General features: G+C 55.4%; 1 protein-coding gene across 4 annotated transcripts in view; it reads left to right on the top strand.

Moving 5' to 3' along the window:
• The window catches only part of SIK3 (SIK family kinase 3), a 69,215-nt gene that overhangs the window by 44,670 nt on the left and 4,484 nt on the right, over positions 1-20,061 (top strand). The window contains exons 5-21 of one of the 4 annotated variants that reach the window (XM_064731928.1): positions 3,148-3,272; positions 3,520-3,643; positions 4,343-4,461; positions 4,801-4,911; positions 5,018-5,161; positions 5,708-5,785; positions 5,896-6,005; positions 6,455-6,608; positions 7,254-7,409; positions 7,909-7,979; positions 10,888-11,031; positions 13,664-13,814; positions 14,529-14,654; positions 14,961-15,046; positions 15,704-15,813; positions 16,418-16,760; positions 16,994-17,868. In XM_064731928.1, the coding sequence (XP_064587998.1) occupies positions 3,148-3,272; positions 3,520-3,643; positions 4,343-4,461; positions 4,801-4,911; positions 5,018-5,161; positions 5,708-5,785; positions 5,896-6,005; positions 6,455-6,608; positions 7,254-7,409; positions 7,909-7,979; positions 10,888-11,031; positions 13,664-13,814; positions 14,529-14,654; positions 14,961-15,046; positions 15,704-15,813; positions 16,418-16,760; positions 16,994-17,868 (3,027 nt within the window). Of the gene's footprint in view, positions 1-3,147; positions 3,273-3,519; positions 3,644-4,342; positions 4,462-4,800; positions 4,912-5,017; positions 5,162-5,704; positions 5,786-5,895; positions 6,006-6,454; positions 6,609-7,253; positions 7,410-7,908; positions 7,980-10,887; positions 11,032-13,663; positions 13,815-14,528; positions 14,655-14,960; positions 15,047-15,703; positions 15,814-16,417; positions 16,761-16,993; positions 17,869-20,061 lie in introns of all 4 variants that reach the window. The other 3 variants (XM_064731931.1, XM_064731930.1, XM_064731929.1) reach the window with 3 other exon arrangements.

Genomic DNA, 20,061 nt, shown 5'->3' with positions numbered 1-20,061 from the left:
AGTTTTCTCCCTATAACTCAGTCAATTACAATTTGACACCAGTTCTTCCATTGTTTCAAGAGAAAAAAAAAATAAAGTGATAGCAAGAGATCTGCTTCACAGCAGACCTCCCAAGAGAAATGCTACAGAAATGCACACACTGGTTACACTGGTGAGGAACCAGCTGAACTTATTAGGCCAAACCCATTAACTGTGTCTAACTCAAACCTTGGAGCTTTTCAGACTCTGATCAGGGCAGATTTTCTGGCACTTTCTGCCTGACATCCATTTGCAGCTTTATCTCCCTTGCCTGGCATTCAGCAGGGGCCAGCTCCCAGGGTGGGCACTCTTTGGACTGGGTTTTTATTGATTGATTGATTGATTGATTGCTGCCTCGCTATTTTTCCGTAAACAGCGAGATCCCAACGCCGTGACCCTCGCTCTCATTTTTCCCATGGATGCTTTTTCTCCAGTGTACCTTCTCAGGGGCTGAGTCAGTAGCTGCTGGCACTGTGCTCCCTGTGCTCCCAGCCCGAGAGTTCAGCCAGGAGTTGATGATTGCTAAACAGCCCAGCCTTGCCGGGGATGGTTTCCGAGAGGAATCTCATCTATGCATCGCTTTGCATTCGTCTGCAGGAGTCAGCTGCTCCTTCCCCTCCTGAGGCTCAAATCCCTCTTGGGAGAGACTGAGACCACTCCCTGAGCTCAGCTCTAAGGAAACTTGAGGGACTGGACCCAGTGTTTTGTAGCAGGGATGTTTGTTTTAAATATTTTTCCCTGTATCACCTCATTGTGACTCACCTTGCTGCTCAAAAATGCCTCTTTCCCTCTGCATCTGTTTGTGGAATGTGACCTGATTGCTCCCTGAGGATTTGGATTTATGCATCTCCTTGGCCATAGATTTCAAGAAAGTTTATTTAAGTTGTAATTTGTGTTTTTGTTTGGTTTAGATTTTGTGCTTAGTTGCTCCGGGGTTTTCAAGTCCTCCCGTGAACTTTCCTTGGGTTTTTAAAGCCCTGCTGTTTTCCCCAGCCTTGACCCCAGTCCCGCAGTGCAGGTGGGATCTGGGAGCCGTTTCCAGCCTGGGAGCAGTGTCCCTGTGCAGGACCTGCTGGCTCCAGCTCCCTGCAGAGCCCAGCAGCCTGCCTGCCTGCCCTGAGCCCAGGAGGGCTGGGCACAGCAGCATCCCTGCCCAGGGAGAGGTTTCACCCCGCGCCAGGGCTCCTCTGGGACCCGCTGGCCCCATTCCCTAAGGACAGACTCTGCCTTTCCCCTGCTCCCCAGCTCCCCTCCCTGTCCCAAAGAGCTGGGAATCCCTGCCTGAATTTCAGCACCATGGGGAAGGGGTGAGGTTTCCCAGCTGACCAATCTGCAGGAGGCAGAGGAGGGGGCAGGAGGCAGCTGCTGCGTGTCTGTTCCACGGCTGCGGTGCTGCCAGCTGGCATGGCACAGCCCTGGAATGGCACGGGCCTGGAATGGCACAGCCCTGGAATGGCACAGCCCTGCCCCTGCTGCTGGCACTCGCTGTGACCCCTGCAGCAGAGTGGGGAGCACCTCAGGCTCTCACCTGAGCAGGGCTGGAGCTGCTCCTGGCTGTGCACTCCTTGGAAAACCCGGGTGGCTCCCCAAGGCCCGCTGGTGTGCTTGCAAAGACAAATAAAAGTAACTAAACTAGGGTAACTTGCTCAATATATGGGAAGTGCCAAAATTCCACACTCGTAAGGAGTTTATGTCTAAACCTGATACAAATGCTGTGTGTTGGGAAATACATCCAGTGCTGCAGCATTTATTGCTGGCTCCGGTGGCCGTAACTCAGGCACTTGTTACACATCCTGCCTTGAACGTGAGACAGCAGCTCAAAGGCTTGAGAGGTGGAAAAGACAATTGTGCAGCTGTGTGCTATTTCCCTGGAATTGTCCTCCAAAGGCTGACTGGAGCTTTAGATGGCTTCACTGCCAACAGTAAAAACCCAACGGGCATGTAAGTGCCTTGTTTTGATTCCACAGCGCCTTTAAAGAACATTTACCATCTCTGCTCTGTTTGGAGCTGGGCTTGGAGCAGCCTGGTGTGTACTCCAGGTGTTTCCACAGGAGCAGCTGTGTTAGGTATTCTCCATGTGCATAAATCATCTCCACAGTGAGAATTTCCTCCCTGCAGAGGGACAGGGAGAAGGAATTTGGCGGTGTCCCCCTGGAGCTGAGCTGGCAGGAGCAGTGCCAGGTGGGCTGCTGGGTTCTGCAGACACTGTGCAAAGGAGGAGAGGAGTCACCTGAAATTAGGTCATGGAAAATCCTGTAAGGAGAGCAGCAAGAGGGAGCACGGACTCAGCAGTTAGTGCATTCTGGGGAGTGCTGGTGGGATTTGCCTGCCTCTGGCATAGAACTATTGGCATCACTGCTGATCCTCACTTGGAATTCCGTGTGGAACTGGTAGTTAATTGGTAACTAGCTGGTAATATTGGATAATCTTAAACGTGTTAGAGAAAACATGTGGACACCTCAGAACTCCTCTCTGTGACTGTGATTGCTTCAATTCAATTAAGAAAAAAAGGAAGGAAACTTCTTTTTTTTAACAAGAACCAACTCCCTTCTCTTGGATCCAGACTGGTTTCCTTGCCCTTTGCAGTGCAGGTCCCAGCTGTGAGCCAGGGGGAGGCAGATTAATTAACAGAGAATGCCATTAGTGCCCACATAAGCTGATGGTTGGCTGCCTGCGAGGTGAAGACCTTTCTCTTTCAGGATTTGTTATTTGCTCTTGGTGAAGGATTTGACTGTTGGTAGAGCTGCCCACCATAACCCTGTAGTGCTTCCTGGAAAAATCAGAATTCCCATTCTTTTTCCCTTTGCACTCTGTCCTTGCTGGCACTGCCCAGAGCTCAGGTCACCAGGAAGGTTTGGAGTCACCACCCCTGGAGGTGTCCAGGGAAAGATTGGACATGGTACTCAGTGCTCTGGGCTGGTGACAATATGGAGATCAGGCACAGGTTGGATTCCATGACCCTAAAGGCTTTTCTAACCTCAGTGATCCCATTTCCAGTGTCTGTGTACCAGTTACCCATTACAGGATGGTACGTGACCTTACCAGACTCAGCAAGTTACTGAAATACCATTTGTTCAGGACAGTTGGAGTGAATCGCATTCCTCTCATCGGTTCTCTTTGTTCTTTCAGATTTTGGGTTCAGCAACATCTTCACCCCTGGCCAGCTCCTTAAAACCTGGTGTGGGAGTCCTCCCTATGCTGCTCCAGAGCTCTTTGAAGGCAAAGAGTACGATGGGCCAAAGGTTGATATTTGGGTATGTGATGAGCCTCTTTCTCTGTGACTTTGATCTGATTTTTGCTGTGTTTGTTTGGCTTTGCTTCCTGAGTGCTTGGAGAAAAGCCCTGACACAGCAAAAAGCGTTTTCCAAAGGAACGTTTCCAGAGCTGCGTTCTGGCTACTCCATGCTGTGTTTTCCCCGTGGGGAGGTGCCAGAGGCATGCCTTGCCCGGGGATGGGTTTTGGTTGGGTTTGGCGCTGCTGACGGGGTTTGTTTGGTGCAGAGCCTCGGCGTGGTGCTGTACGTGCTGGTGTGCGGGGCGCTGCCCTTCGACGGGAGCACGCTGCAGAACCTGCGCGCGCGGGTGCTCAGCGGCAAGTTCCGCATCCCCTTCTTCATGTCCACAGGTAAGGAAGGGGCTTGTCACTGCATCTTCAGCTTTTACTGCCTTGTGGGGCTTGAATTCCCAGCAACAGCCCCGTCAGAGATGGGCGTTTGTGTCCTGCTGCTGCAAAAGCACTTTGATAATAAATCTCGGGTGTGGAAAGTGTGATTAATTTTCATTTAAATTCAGCTTAACAAAGAGTCACGTGGAGGTACTTGGTTGCCTGCTGTCAGGTTAAGGAACAATTCTGAGTGGAGTTTCTCAGCTGAAGGCTTCCTTGCTTGCTGTGTTATCTGGGGAAGAGGTTGTCTCCATGCAGAAAATTCTGCTAAAATATGGAGCTTTCACAGCAAACTTAGATCCCAGCCTAAACAGGAGAGCCTCAGCAGTCCCTCTTGGTGACAGCACACGTGTAATATGATGGCACAGCTGTGCAGTGGAGAACATTCCAAGGGTCCTTTGCTCTCAGCCTCCAAAAGCCACTCACATCAGGATGGGGGGACAGGGTGACAGGGCTCTGTGTAGCCAGGGTGGCTTCTCTCCTTCCTGGCACAGGGGAGACAATGTCTGCAGCAGTGAGGCACGCTGGGGACCAGCAGGTGTGAAGTGCAAGGAGAAGCAGTATTTCTGTGAGGTGATCCCCCAGACGGGAGCATGGACAGGGAACACTGCAGCAGCCATGTCCCTCCCCACGACTGACCCAGCCTCTCTTCCCTGGCAGAGTGTGAACACCTGATCCGCCACATGCTGGTGCTGGACCCGAGCAAGAGGCTCTCCATGGAGCAGATCTGCAAACACAAGTGGATGAAGCTGGGGGAGGCTGATGCAGAGTTTGACAGGGTGAGCAGCAGCGAGCAGGGTCTGCTCAGTGACTCAAACAGGCTTTGGGCACGTGGTGCTGCAGTGTTGGTTCTGCTCTTTGGGAACACTCATTCCCAGGCGTGGCCTTTCCCTTTTCTCTGTCTCCTGGCCTTGCTTTCCACATCACTCCTTATCTATGTACATTTTTTATCTTCCCCCGTGGCACTGGGAGCTTGGGGCAGTGGATTTCGGATCGGTTGCCATCAGACCTCACGCCAGCTGCAGCCAGAGCCCGGTGCTTGGGCTCTTGGGAGCGCTGTGACTCATCAGTGTGCCTTTGGGAATGTCAGCTCTGACTGTGTGCCTGTGCCCTCACAGCTGATAGCAGAGTGTCAGCACCTGAAGACCGAGAGGCAGCTGGAGCCGCTGAACGAGGACGTGCTGCTGGCCATGGCGGACATGGGGCTGGACAAGGAGCGCACGGTGCAGGTGAGGCCTGGCGCGTCCTGCCTGATCAGTGCCTGTGTTTGGTGGCAGCTGAGCAGCCCCACACAGTGTAAAGTGTACTTTATCCCTGCTGTGCTGTGCCTTGCAGTCGCTGCGAGCCGACGCGTACGATCACTACAGCGCGATCTACAGCCTGCTCTGCGACCGCCTCAAGCGGCACAAGAACCTGCGCATCGCGCCCTCGCCCAGCATCCCCCGCACCATCACCTTCCCCACCTCGGCCAACATCCAGGTGCCTCCCCTCTGCCCGGCTTCCTCCAGCCCTGCAGGGCCAGCCAGTCCCTTACCTGCTAAACTCAGACCTGCTCGGGGGTGCCCACACCCTGGCTGGGTGTCAGACGTTCCTGGTCTGAGATTTTGGTGTGGGCTTAGGGTGCCCTAATCCTGAGGTTAGGAACAGTTTGTGCATTGGCCGAACATCCTTCAGACAGTCTCTGCTCCCTTAGTGACAGAGGGGAAGGAGCTGAGGGAGTTATTGGGAGCTGGAGTTCCCAGCCCAGGGCTGCTGTGTGATGCTTCTTCCCCACCTGTGCTGCTGATGGAGCAATGAGCACTTGCTCTGGGAGAGGCCAGGCCATAAGGGAAGCAGAAGAGATGCTGACCCTGCCTGAACAGAAGGAAGGGGGGTAAATGACACAATCTCTTGAGAATAAGCAGCCCTTCACTGGCTCCAGGGTCACCTCTCTGTTCCAGGTGCTTAGGGCTGGTGTTAATCCAGCAGTGTTTGTAAAACAATGCTGTGTTTCTGTCTTCTGACCCTGATCTCTCCTCTCAGCAGACAGAACAGACAGGCAACACCATGAACATCAACGTGCCCCAAGTCCAGCTCATCAACCCTGAGAACCAAATTGTGGAGGTGAGGCACATCCCCATGAGCCCTCCAGAGCTCTTTTTCTGGCTCACATCGAGGCCTTTCCTTTGATCCTCATGTTGCATTTCAACCTCTGCCATGTTTGCCCTGCCCAGACTGATGGAACAATGAACTTGGACAGTGATGAAGGGGAGGAGCCATCCCCCGAGGCTCTGGTCCGTTACCTCTCCATGAGGAGGCACACAGTGGGAGTGGCTGACCCACGGTGAGTACTGCACTCCCGCCTGCACATTCACCCCAGCGCGTGACTTTGGTCCTGCTGGGTGTTCCTTTAAAGCTGCCAGTCCCCCTGCACAGCTTGGTCAGTATTTTAGATGGGGATCAGGTACTTTCCTCCTGCCCTTCCTGATCAGCTCTGGGTAAGCTGTGCTTTGGTCAAGGCAGCTGTCTTACCTGAGCTGCACTGCTGTCATGTCCAAGGTGAAGTTTTTGTGATAAATGCCATTGAGGTTAATGCCCAAGAGCAAATTCTGCCAAATCTCAACATGGAGGGGAAAAAGGAGACAAATAAAACCAAAGAGTGGCTTGGCTGCTCCGTGTGACCATTTTCCTGACATGAAAGAAGCTTTTTGTGAAGGGAAGCTGGGTGTGCTGGGTCTGTGAGGGGTTTCCTCACATCATGGCTGATTCCCCTCTCCAAATGTGACTGTACAGGACGGAAGTCATGGAAGACCTGCAGAAGCTCCTGCCTGGCTTCCCCCGTGTCACTCCTCAGGCCCCGTTCCTGCAGGTGACCCCGAATGTGAACTTCATGCACAGTGTGCTGCCCAGGCAGAACCTGCAGCCCACGGGGCAGCTGGAGTACAAGGTACTGCCCACGACCTGTGCCCTGCCAGGTGGGAGGGTGTTTGTGCTCCCTCTGTTTGTCACTCCTTGGACTGCATAGGCCTCAAGAATGACTCTCTTTATGTATGATTCCAGTTGGTTCTCTAAAGTAGGTTTAGATCAAATATTAGGAAAATACTCTTTACTATGGGAGTGGTGAGGCTCTGGAACAGGTTGCCCAGAAAAGCTGCAGATACCCCATCCCTGGAAGTGTCCAAGGCCAGGCTGGATGGAGCTTTGAGCTACCTGGCGTAGTGGAAGGTGTCCCTGCCCATGGCAGGGGGTTGGAATGAGATGATCTTTAAGGTCCTTTCCAGCCCAAACCATTCTGATTCTGTGAAAAAGCCAAAGAATGAAAGAGCAGTGTAATATGAAATGAATAAATGGGCTAGGGAGAAACAGGACTGTGCTGCCTGGCTTGGAGCTGCAGCCTGCCTGGCAGCTAAAGCAGCGTGCAGGGAGCTGCAGAGTTAAACCCTGCTCATCCACTGACACTGCCTGCCCCTGTCCCTGCCACACATCCCTCGAGATGCTGGTGACATTCCCTGAAGCCCAGAGGGCTTGTCTTGTCCTGCTGAGTGCCCTGGGGCTGTGCTGGGTGGGTGACAGTGCTGTGTGTGTGTTGCAGGAGCAGTCCCTGCTGCAGCCCCCCACGCTGCAGCTGCTGAACGGGATGGGCCCGCTGGGCCGGCGCGCGTCCGACGGCGGGGCCAACATCCAGCTGCACGCACAGCAGCTGCTCAAGCGGCCCCGGGGCCCCTCGCCGCTCGTCACCATGACGCCAGTGAGTAGCACAGAGCTCAGAATGTCCCCTCCTGCAGGCAGAGGTGGCTGTGCCCAGCTCACAGCAGGCCTGGCACTGCAGGGATGTGCCTGCTCGCTGCCCAAGGTGCTCCTGCTCCCCTTGCAGCACTGCCGTGCTCTCCTGGAGGAGCCACGTGGGGCTGTGTGCTCCTCTCTGGAACTGACAGTGTTTGTGCACTTTTTCATGGTGGCTTTTGTCCTTTGCTGATCCCATGGAGAAAACCCAAGCGTCCATGTCGGGCGTGTTCTCGCTCCCTGGGTGCGTCTGTATCAATGAATTCCCCAAGCAGCAGCAGCAGCCCTGCCCAGGCACTTGGACTGGGGAAGGAATGTTGGAAGGGGTTCTTGGCCAGGTTTCCTTGCTGCTGCAGAGGAGCCAGCACACACCCCTGTGGCAGCTTGTTTGGGAAGATCAGGTGTCCCCTGCACGGAGGGGGCTGTGCTGGGTGCCCTCCTGAGCCGTGGCTGTCTCTCCACAGGCTGTGCCAGCTGTCACCCCTGTGGACGAGGAGAGCTCCGATGGGGAGCCGGACCAGGAAGCTGTGCAGAGGTAACTCCCAGTTAACATTTGCCCTTCCTACCTCCACAAGGCTCACCTTGCCTGTTCCAGAGCTGATTCAAACACAGCCACCTCTTCAGGGCTCCACTGGTGATTTTACAGCGAAGGCTCAGCACCTCTCCTGTTCCTCTGGGCGTTGATTACTGTGGGCAGTTGCTCCTCTGGCACTTGTGGGTGCTTGCAAAGCTGGATTCCCCTGAAATGGGTAGCTGATTGAGCAGTAGGTTCTCCAGAAACTCTTGGAACTGCTGAATTCCTTTGCTTAGTGTGCACCAGCATGCGATCCACACTAACCTGCCAAGTGAGTGCCGAGGGATTCCCCTCCCTGCTGGGTGCTGGAGGTGGGAGAATCTCCTCTGTGGCCTTGGGTGCCAGTGCAGCAGCTTTTGTATCAAGACATGCAGTAAACATCCAACTCTGATGCCTCAAACAAAGTGAGCTTGCTGGAATTACGGGTACCTCTAGCTGCTAATTTTAGCATCAGGCCTTAAAATAGTCTGCTCCAACAAGGGAAGCATTATTAGCTCTCAGGCTGGGAACTTCTGTTCTCTGTGTCTGCTCTAAACACATTGTAGGAAGTGGGTAGAATGTGCTTGTACTTTCTCAGTCCATGAACACACTAACCATGGCCTTGCTAACATTTTCCTAGGAGCTTTTGCATAGTTTCCTCTCTGCTAACCAGCTGGGCACTACGTGTGGTGGGTGCTCCTGCTTCTTACCTCAAACTGGAAGAGCTTTGTGGATCCCCCTTTGTACAGGTCATCACCTGGGTAAGGGAGTGGCTCCTCAGGGCTCACAAGGGCTCAGGCTGGGGGTTGTTGCAGGCAGGGAGACACTGGGGTGGGTGCAGATCGGGCTCCAGAGCCTTGGCCAGCTGTGCTCCTCTCAGTGCTCCCAGGGAACAGTGGGCGTGAGCAGTGACAGGCTGTGCACTGAGGCTCCCTTTGCATACCTCAGCCTGGAAAGTCAGCTTGTAGCCTCAATAATAGCTCCAACAACCATTAACAGTTTCATATAGGGGCAGTAATGTCCTCTGACAGCACCTCAAACAGCTGGTGGTCTTCTTGGCTGTGCAAACATAAATCTCATTCTTGGCAAGGGCATGCCTGGACATCTTACCTGGGTAGATTTTCGCTATTCTAAACCTGAAGGTTTCAGCTGAGCCTTTAAAGCATTAGCTCAGCTGGAAACATTTTGAAACCCCTGTGCAGTGTTTTGCAAGGCACTGAAATGTTCAGATCCCACTGGGAACCAAGTCCCCTTGGACTCAGAGGTCACTTCACTGCTCTCGACAGTGCTGCCCTTAGTTCTTTCACAGCACATGTTCTTCTTCCAGCAGATGGCCTTGAAAAAGCACCATCCAGGTTGTGTGTTAACTTGTTCTCCACCCCCTTGTGTTGCAACATGTCAGTAGTCATCAGAGGAGAAGGGTAAATAGCATTAACATCAGGGACAGATGCAAATATTTAGCTTCTCAGGACACTGCCCCAAATACTCTGTTTGCAGCCACCACTGAGCAGCTTTTGCCCTCCTTAATCTGACCTTGAAAGCAGAGCACAGTCTTCTCTCTGTTCCAGGGAGCAGTCACATCTCCTTTGAGCTTTGGGAAACTTTCTTCCACCCGAAACGCTCTTAGAGCTCGTGATTGGATTGTTCCCTGGAGGGCTGAAATAAAATGATCTTAGCAAACCACAACAGTAAAGCTCTTTGGGAACCTTTCCCTGTCTACATCAAATGATTCTTAAACAGCTAATGGCACGGGCTTTGGCGGGGCACCACGGCACTGTTAACCTGCTGCTTCTGCTTAAGTGGCTTCAGCAGCAAGCAGAGGCTGGGTCTGGGCAAGTCTGCGCTGCTTGCTGCTCTTTCTGCTTCCCGGGGCAGTAGCTGGGGAAAGGAGCAGAGGTGAGGGCGTGCAGGTGTCAGTGCCCGAGCGGTGCCTGGCCTGGTTACCGGAGCTGCCCGGCTGCTATTTGTGTTCACAGGGCACAAAGGGTTCCGCTCATCCCGGCGGCCTTGAGCGGGCACAGCCTGGTGCAGTGCCAGCCCTGGGCGGGGGCTCCAGCCCCTCTCTGCCAGCCCAGCCGTGCCAGGAGCAGCTCTCAGCACTGCCTGCCCTTCTCACATCCTTCCGGAGCACAGGCTCCGAGTTCCTCTTCCCCGGTCTCTGGGGGCTTTGCAGGAGAGCTGCAGCTCTTCTCCAGGGCACAGCGGGTTTTTGTCTGAGCTGTCGCCTCCCAGCTCCGGTGTGAGAGGCCAGCCCAGCCCTGGTGCTGGAGGCTCCGGAGGGAGGAACCCTCTTGCTGCTCGGTTCCCGTTCCCTGCGCATCCCGGGCTGTTCCCGGCTTTGAGCAGGGACTAGATGGCGCACTTGGACCGGGCTGGCACAGCCCTGCCTCAGCCCAGCCCTTTTGGTGTTCCTCAGGCACTTTCCCTTGCTGGGACACGGTGCCCACTGCTGGTGGCCGGAGCCGGGTGGCTCTGAGGAGGCTCCCGGGCCGAGCAGCAGCTCCCGCTGGGTTATCTCTGCCCTGGCTGCCCGGGCTGGGGCACACGGACAGATCTGCTCTGGTGCACTGAATGCCCGCTGAGGGCAGGGGGTATTCCCAAAGGGACATACCAGCATTCCCCTTGAGGTGAAACGTGGCTTTCCTGCTGGGAAGAGCAAACGGCTCCTCTTTCCTTCCAGGGCTGGCAGTGGAGCAGCAGCAGCTGCAGCTGCTCTTGTCCCCAAAGCACAGGGGAGCCAGTGCTGTGACGGGCATGGGCAGCGTGTCCGTGCCGTGTTCTGAGCACTGCACAAGCTTCTTCCTTCCCGTGTTCTCTGGGTTATCTAACACTCCCTGTTTTTGGAGTACTCCCATCAGTCTCTTATAAAATGTGCTCCTGCTTGTTGCAGATACTTGGCAAATAGGTCAAAAAGGCACACTCTGGCCATGACCAACCCTACAGCTGAAATCCCTCCAGACTTGCAGAGGCAGCTAGGACAGCAGTCCTTCCGACCCCGGGCTTGGGCTCCACACCTGGGACCCGACCAGCACCGGTGAGTAACGGCACCGGCCGGCCGGGCAGCTCGCTCAGGACCCTGCCCAGGTGGCCCTGGAACGGAGCACTGAGGACATCCCGCTGGCAGGGAGGGGTGACGAGGAGGAGGAGGAGGAGCAGGGACAAAGAGCAGACCCACAGAGCAGAGGGTGTGTGACCCCCTGCCTGCAGGGACCAGCAGGAACCAGCTGGCTCTTCCCTCCAGTCCCACTTTGTGGCTGGACGTGATTGCTGGAATGGCTGCCATCACAGAAATATTGGGAATAAGCTGTGTTTTTTAGAGGAATGCTTTTCCCTGTGTAATGGTAGGCGTCAAGGTAGCAGATTTGCTACAGAACATTTCTGGAGGCAGATGCAGGCAAAAGATTGCACCAAGAGTCATCCACAGCAGAGCTTAAAACCCTCACTGTTCTGCACCAGAGTTGTGTGTTCTGACTGCAAAGTCTCTGTGCAAAGCTCCTCGAGAGTAATTTCATTTCTCACCTGAGCCCTTGATGGGAATGATGTGAGAAAAGGAATCCCGGTGGGGAAGGAAAAACACAAACTATCACCGTGTTTGGGAAAGAGGGAACTTTTGAATTAGATCTAAATACACTCAGGATGTGTGGGAGGGACAGTCCTGGTGAGGTGTTAATGTGACAGAGCCCTTGTCACAGCAGCCAACCAGAGATGCTAATGCCACAGAGGGAGCTTAAATTCCTGTTAACAAAAAAAAACTTCTAAAAAATGCTTGAAAGGGCTCTGACACCTCAGTGCTAGGAGCAAACCAGCTGCACACTGGGGTTTGCTGCCTCTTGGGAAAGCAGTGGCTGCCAGGCCAGGCTGGTGCTGCTGTTCAGCCCCTCGGGCAGCTCACAGTGGCAGGCTTGACAAAGCCCTTTTTATTGGAGCCAGAGACCTGCTGAGCTGAGCACTGATGTAATCAGCAGGGACAGGTGAACTCTGAGCAGACTGAGACACGGCTAGTGCCACGCTGGAGCTGCAAAACCAAGATAAGCACCTCTCTGCCCTCGAGTTACTCTTCAGAGGTGCCCGGGGGATGGGAAGAGCAGAGGGGAAACATTTCTAGGGTCACAGCTTGATAGGAAGAGGAGTGCAGCTTGCAAAACAAGCAGAATGTGCTGTGTCCTGCTTTCGGGATTGCTGCAAATCCTAAAGGTAAGCCTAGTCCCTCACGCACAGCAGGAACGGAATTTTTACAAGACTTTAAACACATTTACCCTGTAAATAACGTTGGTGTCACCTCTGGCTCTTGGCTCTGGAGTCCTGAAGCTGTTGCATCATGAGCCGGGTGGTATCTGCTCGTTGCACTCTTGGTGTTGTAACGCGCTGTGAGCCTGTCCTGTGTTTTTCCTGTGAAATCACGGAAATTTCATCTGACCATGGTCTAAACACAGTGTTCCACAGTGAGTTCATTACATACCTGGCACAGAAATTAGCAGTCATTGTGTAAATAAACCACATTATTGAACAGCAGGTGGGTTTTATTTTAGCCCTTAACCTATTTTAAGCCATCTTATGTGTGTTCTTATTTGTCACATTCAATGTCTGAAAGCAGAATTGAAGTCCAGCTGTACAGGGAAGTGCAGCTGTTCTGCCTTGCCCGCACGGGTTTCAAAAACTCAGCAGGATTTTATCTGTAGCTTCTGCTTTCCATCAATGCAACAGGAGAACAAATGGATCAGGATAATGGATGGGATGGCTTCAAAAGGCAGGAGCACGGCTCTTTCCTTGGAAGGAAGCTGAACTGTGTCCTCCCAAGGCAGAGACAGGGACAGAACAGAGCCCAGCCTGCTGGAAGTGGTGCAGCATCAGTCACTTTGTGACAGGGGGAGCTGGAGCCGCCCTCAGAGTGACCTCTGGAGCTCAGGAGCACTCCAGCTGCAGCCAGGCAGGCTCCTCTGGGTTTGGTGTCAGAGGTGCTGTAAAGACCACATCTCCATGACCCTCACACACCAAGGCTGCTGCTGGAGCCTGTGCCTTCAGTGCTGCTTGCTGGGTTCTGGAGGTGGCATCTGCAGAATCTTTACAAAAGAAATCCTTTAGTGATGGGAGAAAATCCTCCCTGTGGTTGGGGAGGCCCTGGCACAGGTGCCCAGAGAAGCTGTGGCTGCCCCATCCCTGCAGGTGTCCAAGGCCAGGTTGGACAGGCTTGGGGCAACCTGGGACAGTGGAAGGTGTCCCTCCCAGCCCAAAGCATTCTGTGTTTCTGTGATTTGCACAGAAATCAGGTGCCAGAGATAGCACTTGCCCGGAAGCCCTGAGGGCAGGCAGAGCCCCAGTTGTTTATTGTGAGGCACGTTGTGCTGAGTGTCTGCCAGGTTATCTCTGCTCCTGATAACACAGATGGCACCTAATGGCAGGGCAGGAGCTCAGTGATAAGGGGGAGCCCCAGCTTCGGCAGAAAACAGCTCCTGAAAAAAGTCTGGCTCCCTCTGATGGCAAAGAAACCTCATTGAGAGGGGGAAGTGCTTGAGGTGCCTTGGGCACAGCTTGGTTCAGGTGTGCCCATCCTGATTGCCCAGTGTGGGGCACCCAGGCAGCTGGGCGGCTGGTGGAAATGGAAATCCTGTGCTGCAGTTTGTGTTCTGGCTGGTCACACGTCTCTAACCCCCTTCCCCTGTGTTCAGTTCTATTTACAAGGACTCCAACACTCTGCACCTCCCCACCGAGCGCTTCTCCCCGGTGCGGCGCTTCTCCGACGGGGCCGCCAGCATCCAGGCCTTCAAAGCCCACCTGGAGAAGATGGGCAACAACAGCAGCATCAAACAGCTTCAGCAGGTGAGAGGGGGCCCTCAAAACAGCCTCCACAAGGAGTTCTTACTGCCTCGGTCTTGCTGCTTCAGGAAGCAAAGGAGGAATCTTTACACCCTGGAGTTATTCCTGCCCTGTGTGACTGCAGCAAACCCCAAGTGTCCTCTGGGTGTATGAGCTATTCACCTGCAGTTGGGCACCTGGGGGGATTCCTGCCCCCTCTTTTCTGGGGAGAGCCATCGTGCTGTGCCCACCCATGGGTGTCCTGCCTGTCCCACCAGCCCTGTCAGACTGCAGCTCCTGCTCGCCCACATTTCCCCTGGCAGCAGTTTGGGGCTGTTCCAGGGTGTCCCGGGAAAGGGCAGCTCCTGAGTGTGTTGTGGGATATTCCCTGCACAGCCAGGCACAGCTTGCCAATGGCTGGAGCAGGGTTTGGCCCTGGGACAGGCCTTTCCCCTTGCAGCATGGCACAAATGAGATGCTCTCCTCACCTTGAAGTGTCGTTCCCAGAGCTTGCTGCCTGCATTAAGGGAACACAGCAGTGCCAGCTCAGTGTCACATGCACCCGTTGCTTTTCTGGCTTGTTGCCACGTCCCTGCACACCTGATTCTGTCAGAGGAATGGATTAGGCTTGCTTTGCCAGCTTTTCTCAGAGGGGTGGGCTGCAGAGCGTGCCATTCCCACACAGCAGGGTGCTGTGCAGCAGAAGGTCATTTTTGGGCTGTGCTGGGTTCCTTGCAGGAGTGTGAGCAGCTCCAGAAGATGTACGGGGGGCACATGGACGAGCGGACGCTGGAGAAGACGCAGCAGCAGCACATGTTGTACCAGCAGGAGCAGCACCACCAGATCCTTCATCAGCAGATTCAGGTAGTGCAGCCCCAGCCAGTGCTGCTGAAGGCTCAGCTCTGTTTTCCTGTGTTGCTGCAGACACAACTCGTGAGCGGGTCCCGGGGGGATTGAGGGAGGGGCGTTTGCTGGGCTTGCTGAAGGCTGAAGGATTTCAGCAGAGATGTTTGCACAGCTGCTGTGGTAGCTGTGGCAGCCAGGGCTGCAGCCAGGGACTGACACTCAGTGAATCTGGATATGTCCTGCTTCACCCAGCAGTGTTTCTAAATTTACTGACTGAGGCATTGACTGCAAACACTTCTTGTTTTCTTGTGGTGCCTGGTTCAGGACTGTATCCGGCCTCCCCAGCCATCTCCACCCTTGCAAGCTCCATGTGAAAACCAGCCAGCTCTGCTCACTCACCAGCTCCAGAGGTAAAGAAATGGCTTTAGGACAGCTCTGGGTTTGGCTCTTCCTGAAGCCCAGGGATGAGCTGACACACTCAGGAGAGGCCAGGCTGAGTTGGAGGTTTATGGAGTCAGAATGACACTGCCACTTCCCAGGTGAATGTGCCTTGTCCTTTGGGCTGGATTCTCTCAGAAGGACTTTAGAATCAGAGAAATCTGATTCAGGGGCACAGACCTGCTTTGAGCAGAGGATTGACAGTCCTGCCCTTTGAGTGGCTTGAAGCTCTCTCATGCTTCCTTGGGTGTCTCACACCTTGCCAGGCCCTTGGTGAGCTCAGCCTCCTTGCCCTCAGCACCCTGACCTGTGGGTGAGGGAGGCTGAGTTATGGGAAATGCCAGCAGGGTGTCTCACCAGGTGCAGTGACTCAGGAGGTGAGCCTGCAGTGTCCTTGTCCCCAGGTTTCTGTGGTAGCCATCAGGTTATGCTCACTCCCTGTGTGACTTGGACAAGGGAGGTGGCTCTCAGAAGAGAAGCCAAGCTGCAGAGACCTTGGGATGGCCAGGAAGGGCTCTATGCTGTTTGTTTTGAACAAGACATGCAGTGTTTGGCATCAGTTCTCACAGTTGAGACAGCATCTTGACAAGGAGCAGGCCTGGTGAGAAGGTGCTTGTTTCCCTGCGTAGGTTACGGATCCAGCCATCCAGCCCACCCCCAAACCACCCCAGCAATCATCTCTTCAGGCAACCCAACAGCAGCCCGCCCCCCGTGAGCAGCAGCGTGCTCCAGCCCCATGGTAAGCACTTCTGGGAGCTGGGCAGGGCCGTGGGATCCCACCAAAGCCTGCAGGAGCAGCCTGGGGTTGCCAGGGCTCCGTTCCCCCAGGCCAGGCCCTGCACAGTTTGCTGATGATGTAAAAGATTCTCCATCTGGCAGCAAGGGCTGCTGTTATCAGAGCTGGCGAGGAGCTGCCAGCTGGAATGTGCTGTCAGGTTCCTTGTCACAAGATCCTTACTTATCTCTCCCGGGGGTGGGGAGGAAGGGCTGATATTCTCAGGTTTATGCAAATCCCTGTCAGCTCCGCAGAGTTTCTGTTTTGGTGCAAGGGGCTCTGGCTGTGACCTTTGCACGCTGGCACAGCATGACAGAGCGCCCATACGGACACGTACTGGGCTCCCAGCCTGGCCCAGAGTCATGGAATGAATCACAGCATCACAGCCTGCTTTGGGTTGGAAGGGACCCTACAGATCATCCCTCTCCAGCCCCCTGCTACGGGCAGGGACACCTTTCAGTAGGCCAGGTTAATCCAAGCCCTGTCCAGCACTCTGGGGAATGGAGCAGATGTCACTCCCTGGGCTCACCCCGGGCTGGCAGGGGTGCTGAGTGTCTGTTCCTTGCAGGTGCTGCCTCCCAGTCCCAGTTCCAAGGGATGCCATCCCACACCACCATCTTCCCGCAGTCGGGTAACTGTTCCCCTCCCCCGGCCATGGGGCTGACGTGCCTGGCCCTGCAGCAGCAGCAGCAGCAGCAGCAGCCCCAGCAGGTCACCATCCAGGTGCAGGAGCCCGGGGACATGGTGGGCAGCAGCCTCCTGCCCGGGGCCTCCCACGCCCGGGGCATGTCCCTGAGCCCCAGCGCCAGCCAGATCCAGATGCAGCACCGTGCCAACCTGATGGCCTCGCTGAGCTACGGCCACCGGCAGCTGTCCAAGCAGCTGAGCGCCGACAGCGCCGAGTCGCACAGGTGAGGCCCTGCTGCCTGCTGGGGCAGCGCTGTGGGCAGCAGGGGGTGGCAATGGGAGACACGCTGTCCTCGCCACTCTGCCCTGTGCTTGCTGCCTCGCTGGCCCTGGCAAGGAGTAGCTGAGCCGGGCCAGGGCTGCTGTGCCACCTGCCTGGGGAAGCCCCTCCGGTGCAGGAGCAGCTCTGGCTCCCTCTGAGCAGCACAATCACCGATCCTTTTCCTTGTCCTTGCAGCCTGAACGTGAACAGGTATCCCCCCGCCAACTACGACCAGGTGCACTTACACCCCCACCTGTTCCCGGAGCAGCCCCGCGTTTCCCCCAGCAACTACAGCCCGCCGGGAGGGGTGGGGTTCCCTGCAGCCCAGCAGGCTCTGAAGGTCCCGCAGCTCGAGCAGTACCCCAGTTTCCCCCCGAACGCACATCAGCAGCAGCAGCAGCACTACACGGCATCGGCACTACAGCAGGCACTGTTGTCCCCGACCCCGCCCGACTACAGCCGACACCAGCAGGTACCGCACATCCTCCAGGGACTGCTCTCCCCCCGGCACTCGCTCACGGGCCACACGGACATGCGGCTGCCCCAGGCAGAATTTGCACAGCTCATCAAACGGCGGCAGCAGCAGCAGCAGCAGCAAGAGTACCAAGAGTTGTTCAGGCATATGAGTCAAGGGGATGCTGGGAATATGGGCAGCAGCATGGGACAGAACCTCTCGGAGCGCCAGTCGTTGTCTTTGCCTTATCAGAGTGCTGACACGTACCACCCCCAGAACAGCCCCCAACATCTCTTAAAAATCAGGGCTCAAGAATGTATCCAGCAGGTCCCTGCCTCCGTGCCACCGCCGCCGCAGGGATACGGACACCAGCCAGCCCTGTTCCACTCGGAGAGCATGGAGGAGGACTGCGCCTGCGAGGGAAACAGGGACAGCTTTCCTGACAGTAAGAGTTCAAACACATTGACCAAAGGTTGCCACGAGAGCCCTCTGCTCGTGAACACAGGAGGGCACGGGGACCCCGAATCTTTGCTAGGAACTGCTAACCCCGCGCAGGAGCTGGCAACGCACCAGTACAGGCATCAGCCCGCATTCAGGAATAAGGTGCCCAGCAGAGGTAAGGCTCCCTGCTGCCCGTGCAGGCCAGCTGTCTGTCTGTCTGTGCCAGCCACTCACCTTCCTGCCCAGGACACCGGCACACCAAGGGTTTCCTGACATGCTCTGCATAGCACAGAATTACCAAGATTCTTTCTGGCTTTTGTGGCCTGAAGTAAATTGCAGGCACAGCCTCTGTAATAAACAGGGTTGAATAAGGAAGGAGCCCCATGGGCTGCTTCCCTTGGGAATCTGACCTACTTCTGCAGGCAGGTAAAGACCAGGCCCCGGCTTGGTGCCACTTTTTAGGGGCGCTGCATGGTGGCCACAGATTTATTCTTGTTGATGATGTTCCCCATCCCCTGTAAAGAGGGGATAGGAACAGCTCAGCTGCCAGTACACCCCAGCTGTGGCAGTGCAGTCATTTATTCCTCTTCTTAGCCCAGGCACTGCTAAAGCTCCCACAAACACACAGTAACAGTGTTGGTCAGTGTCCTGTGGCTCCAGCAGCCTTGCAGTCTCTCTGGCACTTTGGGAAGGAGCAGCAGCAAGATTCTATCCCTGCTTGAACTGGGAAGGGTGGATTCTGGAGAGAGTGAGTTTAAACTTGCCATTAGGATCTGAAGACCTTTCCTGCTCCTTGGAAGCAGCTGCACCTTTGCTCCTCAGTGGCTGCTCTGGCAGCCCTGGGCTGTCAGAGAATTCCTGCCTGAGCTGTAATCACAGGCTCCTCTGCAGGAAAAGCACCCCTTGAGCCCCTTGCTGAAGGGCTTTGAGGAGAGGCTGAGTGGGCAGATCAGTATTCCCTGCAGGACTCGGGGTGCTGGGCTGCAGCCACCAGCTTGCCCTTGGCACCAGGGCCCTGCTGCGGAGGAGCTGTGTCCAGGCACAGGAGGCCCAGCTTTGTTCAGGGACACAGCGCGGGTTTGTTGGGAAAGTACCGGGCTGGAATAGGCTGGCTCGCAGGGCTGAGTGGGGCTGCCAAGCCCTGACCCCCCAGAGCGTGGGCGGGGGGCAGGGACGAGGCTGGGCTGTGCTGAAATCCTCCCAAATTCTGAATTCTCTTTGCTCTCAGTGCTGCTTCCCTGCCGTGCCTGGAGTGGGGGGAATCGCCCCAGGCTCAGCGGAGATTGGAAGCTCTGGAGGGGCGTTTGGTGTGAAATCATGAGTCTGAGTCTTGTCACTGAAGCCTGGTAGATGGACAGTGAGGTCTGCTGAAGTCAGAAGCCAAATCTCAGCCCCCACACTGCTGGTGCAAGGACTGGTTACACAAAGGAGAAGGACTTTAGACTGCGAGGCCTTGTAAATGAGTAAAAGCAAATAGATGTTTACAAATAGGCTTGTGTAAGCCTTTCTGACAGGGCTGTTTGTAGTAAACTCTGTCCTGGGATGCAACTGCTTGTACCGTTTTCCCTATGGCCTCCATAACCCACTTGGACTCAGGCCTGTGCTCCCTCAGGTCCAGGCAGAGTCACCTCAGAGCTTCCCAGGTACCTTTACCTACAGCAAACCCTGCACCCCTGGGCTTTCCTGGTTTTTACCTATATCAAATCCTACATCACTCAGTTTTCCCACTATTCACCCAGACCAAATCCCATATCCCTAGGCTTTCCCACTATTGACCTACACCAAATCCTGTATCCTGGCTTTCCCACTCTTTTCCCTAGACTGTGTGATGAGGGTGCAGTTTGAGGGTCTCTTCCCTCCCTGCCTCAGCTCCCCAGATGTGTTTTCCTGGAGCAGAGTGGTTTCCCTGTGGCTGGGAGTGCCTGTGCTTCCAAGGGCGCGTGCTAACGCTGATCACAGCGCTCTGGATGTCTGTGCTGCAGCTGCCAGGGATGGCAGCCGGGGACCTTGAGAGCCGACCAGATCTGTTTGGGATGTGGCTGAGCTGCCTGTGAACAGCCCTGCTCCAGTTCTGCTCCAGCGTGGCCGTCCCGGGGCTGGGAGCGCTGCCCATGGGAAACCTGGGCGGAGGGAGCCGGGCTGGCGGCAGCGCCGTGCCAGCGTCACATGCCACGGGCACACAAAGGATGGGGGCATGAAAGGCTCTCCTCTGCAGGGCTGGGGTGTCACTTCGGGGTGTCTGTCCCTGGGTGCAGAGCAGCATCCCCAGAGGTGAAGTGCTGGCATTGGGGAGCAGCTGTTTTTGTGTCCTGGCTCATCCAGGCTGAGGGAACTCGTCACCCGCAGCACAGGGGCTGGGGCTGGGGCT

This window comes from Zonotrichia leucophrys, chromosome 24, assembly GCF_028769735.1.
Source record: "Zonotrichia leucophrys gambelii isolate GWCS_2022_RI chromosome 24, RI_Zleu_2.0, whole genome shotgun sequence".
Classification (NCBI taxonomy): Eukaryota; Metazoa; Chordata; class Aves; order Passeriformes; family Passerellidae; genus Zonotrichia; species Zonotrichia leucophrys.
This window is presented reverse-complemented; position numbering and strand designations above follow the sequence as displayed.